General features: G+C 41.2%; 1 protein-coding gene across 1 annotated transcript; it reads right to left on the bottom strand.

The window, feature by feature from the left end:
* Positions 1–918: 918 nt before the first annotated feature.
* Positions 919–4,036, bottom strand: LOC115922232 (protein dachsous-like). The gene has a single exon (XM_030980685.1). It carries the CDS (start codon positions 3,525–3,527, stop codon positions 1,575–1,577), a length of 1,953 nt encoding a protein of 650 aa, XP_030836545.1. The 5' UTR covers positions 3,528–4,036; the 3' UTR covers positions 919–1,574.
* Between the last annotated feature and the right edge of the window lie 2,083 nt (positions 4,037–6,119).

Raw genomic sequence — 6,119 nt, 5'->3', positions numbered from 1 at the left:
CAATCAAAGGAAGGTTATTTTCTAAATAAAGATCCTTGGCCCAATGAACTTAAATTTTGGAGAATGGTACTGATACTGTACATGTATATTGTACATGATACGATGATGTACATGTACAGTGTAAGTGATGTTCCCTACAAAGGAGTGTATAAAAATCTACCTCATTTACAAATCAGGCCCATTCTTACAGCTTTAGTTGAAACTTGAAAGCGATGCAGTTCAGTGATTTAAAGGAGATAGGATTTTCTTCTCTATCTTTCTTTATATTATAGATCCACTGAAAACTCCATCCATTTGAAAGATTCTCCTTGCTTTGAAAATCAGCTCCTTAAGCCCTTAATCCATCAAAGGGATTGCAATGTTTGGGGGTGATAGAACTGTGGTTTAATGAATAAGCTGCAGAGCACTGCACCTATTGTGACACCTCCATACTGTTTGGCGACAGCGTGAGATCAAAGGAACAGCCAACCATTGGGGCAAGGTGGCAGCTAGAGACAGGGTCCTGGTGTGAGGCGCAGAGATGGTATGTGCACACACAGTGATAGGCTTTGCTCTTTCATTGCACCCCATCCTCATTGTGCATAACAATGGCTATTCAAGGGGGTTGTGGCTCGGAGAGAAGACTGTACAAGACTTGTTTCTAAAGAAGTGCCTGCATTCATTCATTATGTACAGGAATATGTGTACAAGAAGGAGTTGAATCATCTTACCGTAGTTAAATTAAAATGTTTTATGTATGAGCATTGAATCTACATGCAGAGTGGGTGGTTTTCGGTGTACATTGCAAATATAGTTTGGAAAATTTAATTATATTTTGAAAATGTAGAATGAATGCGACACTTTTTTTTTCTTTTTCTACTCCGAAGCAAATTCAGTGACCAGAAATGTCATGTTGACTTACAACATGTACAGTACATGAACAACAAAAATTCCGCTCGGAAGAGACTTTTCTCTATAGAGATGTTCTTTCAGTAAACAGTTGACTTTCACATCAAAATAAATATTGATAGAATATTTGTAAAATATTTGAATCTCAAATTACATGTCAGAAAACATATACCATCAAAGAAATTGACACATTCCATCATGCATAACTGGGATTTCGCTTTCTTTGAAGAAATGGGAAATTTTAGTAAAAAGATGCAATATTTACAAACTATGCATTCTAATAGAATGAAAGGATTTTTTTTTCATTTTGATGGTTGAAATACAACAGGATAAAAGGGTTCATATGGCAATGTAAACATATGGTTGCAGCGAGACCTGCTACTAATTCTCATTTCCCTCATCTCCCTGCTACAAATTCTCTAAAATTGATTCTTTATTCACCTGCCCCTCAAATCCTGAATATTCTTTCAACTTATGAACTTGAGTGTTTGGTGTTGATGTTACGGAAATAAATTGAACTGAATTTTTTTCTTCTTCAGGGGTTAAGAAATTAAATTCCTTAAGGTCTTCATGTTAAAGCACTCCTTGTTTAAATAATGAAGCAAAAGTTTGTTATGGATTACAAATACCTCTCTCATTCAATAACACTTTTATTTCTACTGCTGGTACAGAAAGATAAAATCAAATTAAAAATTGAACAAAGAAATAAAACACCCAAGGTAAAAGAAATGTTTTCTTACCTGCAAGAAGCAGTAAGGTATCTCCTGTTCTTCCAATATGGAGGCATTATAAGACCCTGGAAAGAAGACTGGTTGGTTGTCATTGACATCGGTGATGGTGATGTTGATGATCACAGATGAAGACAAGGATATCTCCCCTTCATCACTAGCAATCACTGTTAAGAACACAGATCCTGTTTCCTCTCTATCCACTTTCTGGAGGGTAGTCACAAGCCCTGACATGGGATTGATTTCAAACCAGTCAGAGTAGTCAGTGCCTTCAGGAGATATCCTGTAGATGATCTGGGCGTTGACTCCTTCGTCAGCATCCGTTGCATGGACCTGCTTGACCGGGGTACCAGGTTCGGACGCCTCGATGATGGTCGCATGGTACAAGGGAAGGTCAAAGATAGGTGGGTTATCATTAACGTCGGTCACTGCAATGGTCAGGTTCTCCTCAGCATGCTGTGGCGGGGAACCGTGATCGGTTGCTCGAATTGAAATGTCGTAACTTGCGACTTCCTCACGGTCAAAAGAACTTGCTGTAGTAGCCACAATCAGAAAGTAGACTTGATTGCTATTCTTTTGGAGGTCAAACTGACCAGCACCACCTGTGATAGTCATGGAGACATTAGTGAGGACACCGTCATCAGGGTCGGTGACGGAGATGCGGGCAAGGGTGGTATCAGCAACCGCTGCTTCCGAGACTTGGGATGCTCCTCCATCAGGAAGGAACAGAACCTCAAGAGAAGGGGGTTTTTCATTGATGTTGATAACCATGATGGAAACATAAGCAGGCTGGCTGGACATGGGAGGTTCCGCTTTATCTTGAGCTATGACTAGAAAATCATGGGCCTGGGCATCTTCATAGTTCAGGACCTTGTTAAGATATACTATTCCAGAGGCAGGGTCAATTCTGAAGAAGCCGTCGTCTCTTTGTAGATTGAAGACAACCTCCCCATTCAAACCTTCATCCTCGTCAGATGCTGTTACCTGAAGCACAGTCGTGTTTACAGGAGCGCTCTCATTGATGGTAGCAGTAAAGGAAGTTAAGGTGAATACTGGTGAGTTGTCATTCACATCGGTTACTTTGATATTGACTGTGGTATTTGCAGTGAGCCGTGGGTCTCCTCCATCATAAGCCTCAATGATCAAGGTGTACATGGAGATTGTTTCTCGATCAAGAGTTTTATTGACGACAATATCCATGTAGACTCCCGTTTCCCTTACCCTAACATCAAGATCAAAAGTGTTGTCAATATTTCCACCAACAATGCGATACCCCTGAATGCCATTTATTCCTTCGTCCGCATCAGTTGCGGTGACTCCGTTAATTTTTGTCATGTAAGGTTGAACTGCTTCTGTAACTTCAAACGTCCTGTTATCTTGAGAAAATATTGGATTGTTGTCGTTTGTATCATTTAGCCTGATCGTTACCACAAGGGCAGTAAACATTTCACCAGCAAACACGATGATTACAAATTCCTGGTCTGGTGCTGTTTCTCTGTCTAAAACTGCACCAGTTGTAATGATTCCTGTATCCGATTCTATCATGAATTCTGCGGATGGATTTAAGGTGGTGAATGGTGAGCCAAATGAAGTGTCATCCTGAAGACTTCCCACAAATGTCCCAACAGGTTGGTTTTCTTTCACACTGTAGTACAACAAATCCTGCTGAGCCGAGCATGTTCTGGCACAAATTAGTGCCCATAACACAAGTAAAGCTATGCAAACTCTCCATGACAATGCCATTTTCCTGTGTACTAGACATCCATGAGTACGTTTAGTCCTTATGATCCCTGATACAGAGGACATCAATATTCCTTTAGAGAAGGACACTTCTCCATCGCCCATCTCGCACTTGTCGTGATGGCAACTCCTTCCTCCTACTCCTCCAGATCTAGCTTTTGATGAAGGCATTTTGTTCAATTATCTTCTGCTTTCATAAAGTCAAATTTAAGTTCACTAGACCTCTTTACCTCCATTTTATGTCCGACACTAATAATAACAAATAGATCTACTTGAACACACTCCCCAATCGCGATCCACGCCGGAGCTCAGGCCAGCCCAGGGTCGGAGTGGCGATGGGTGAATGGAGGGATATGGACAGGCGGGCTCGAGCCGTAACCGTCGCGTTGGCAGAACAGCCGTGACGCCGACACTCGCTACAGCTTGACAACAGCACGCCACATTATCGGTCCATATTCCTCAACCTTCATTGCTCTCCAAATCGAATTCAGCAAAGAAATAGAAGAACAGAATGTTACACACCTTTCTAAATCATCTCTGAGATCGAAATTTACAATCATCCAAATTAGTTTCTTACGCGAATAGCTAATATTAGGTGCAGTTTTACTGTCAATATCGTGCGAACAATTCCACCATTCCAGTGCAGTACACGGGGCCAGCGTAATCCGGGATGAATGCGATGCGATGCGGGGTAGCTGATACTGATATCGGTACGGTTGGACTACAGCGCAGCGTATAGCCGCATCATTGAAAATCAAACACAGAATAGATGCAGAACAAGACAAAAATCAGTAGTCTAGCGCCATCTTTTGTCGAAATGCCATATATTCATTTAATTGACTGCTCGCTTGACAGAATCGGTCATTCTTTGTTGTTTTTTTCCGTCCAGTGAACTTATATAATTATATTAAATAAATTTTAAAAATAAAAAATTGAGAGAGAATCCAAGACTTCCTACCCCCAAAAATGGCCACTGCATCGAAATTCTGGGCCCTTAAATACCACAGTCAATTATCAAGGAATCCAAGAAAGGGATCTTTATCAAAATATCGGTGCGAAGACAAAATAAAATCATATCTTCCTTATCTGTCTGAATCCAAACAGTCACTGGAATAATTCATGGATTTAAATTTCAGTCAATGATGTTTGTACGTCGTGGGGGAATTTCTATCTACATGTTAATAACGAAAAAGAGCAGTATTATTTACACTGGGTAACTATAGAACAGTAGCCCATTGGATATTGTAACAAATCAAGGTTTTAGTATTGGACGAAGGTTAAGCATTTTCTGTTGTACGAGCATGCGCTATAGCAATATGGTGCATCGTTGATTTAGCAATTACCAAACTGAAGGAAAATGAGCATAAATTACATATTTTGATCATGTTGGTGCAATTATCATGTTTCTTTTGGGGATATTACTTGTAAAGTAATGATCTAATCAGGAATAAGGGGTTATACTGAAGATTATATGTGAAGATTTTATGGGATTAGCAGAAATATTGTGTTGAAGTGTTGTTTTACTAACGAGGACATAATTGTTCTTTTACACGTCTATGTATAGGGAAATTGTTACGATGGTCAGGGTTGTGCATCTAGAGCTTTCCACTGCACTGTATCCGATACAGGCCAGCCTCACCGAGGCTGGCCTGATAGTTGGCCTGATAGTTGGCCTGATAGTTGGCCTGATAGTTGGCCTGATAGTTGGTCTGGCCTAAGCCTCTAAGCTAAGTCTCACATAGTTTGCACTGTACTTGTACTGAGTTTACCCGATTGTTGAATGGATCGCAATAAAGACTTTCAACCTACACATCATGATTGGTTTGATTTCTTGGAGCAGTGAAACCAAGGGACGAGAACCTGTGACAAGTGTTGACAAGGGAAATTGATTGTTCTGTGAACGAGACGTTTAGGTGACCGATTGTAGTCGATGGACGAATGATTGTTGAGATACGTGTGAGCAGTTAATAACTCCAGCCATTAAGCTACGGGCATATATTTTGTCCAAACGGACGGAGAGCGCCTGGCCAGATACGGGGCATCCTGACAAATACTCCGTGTCAAGCCAAGGGGGCGAACCGTGTCCGTCACAATATCCTTATACAGTCCGAAAAGCAAAGTCGGTCAACTTTTGAAGTTGTCTTCAAATGAAAACCCACTTAATTCGGTAATTGATAATCAAAAGGGAGTAAGAGGCTTATCCCAGCACTTATGCAGTAGTTGCCTCGATGGATTAACTCAAACAATAGACCCCGGACCAAGTTCAAAGTAATATACTTTAGTAGCCTAAAAGTCTTTGTGCTTCGCTGGACTAACAGATACCAGTGGGATACTCATTTCTTCTCAAATATACTCTTTTTGTTTCCGATAATCGGCGGCGCCGTGAGTCAGTTTGCAAGAATCCCCTCGTCACAAAATCAATGCGCTAAGTTTAATCAAATGACCAGGTTTAACAAGTTTCATAATCACCAGACATACAGGCCCCTGACCCTGACAGAGGCGGACGAGGAGGGCTGAACCCCCACACCCGATCACCCCCATGAAAGGGCAGACTGGATTCCTTTGGGGAAAATTCAAGAAAGGTATTGCGGGATCCCTGCGAGATTTTGTTTCCCCCCGACACCTGCTATTTTCGGAAGTTCATGTTTTGGTGGGTGGGGATCGTTTTGGCTGTTCTTTTCTGAGCATTCCTCATCACGAAGTCCGTTAGTCTGTTTTTTTCTACTATCTTTTTCTTCCCCTTTCTCCACTCGCTTAATCTCT

The sequence above is a fragment of the Strongylocentrotus purpuratus genome, unplaced genomic scaffold (assembly GCF_000002235.5).
Source record: "Strongylocentrotus purpuratus isolate Spur 01 unplaced genomic scaffold, Spur_5.0 spur5_scaffold_11, whole genome shotgun sequence".
Taxonomy (NCBI): domain Eukaryota; kingdom Metazoa; phylum Echinodermata; class Echinoidea; order Camarodonta; family Strongylocentrotidae; genus Strongylocentrotus; species Strongylocentrotus purpuratus.
The sequence above is the reverse complement of the archived record's forward strand: the minus strand, read 5'-3'. Positions and strand labels throughout refer to the sequence as shown.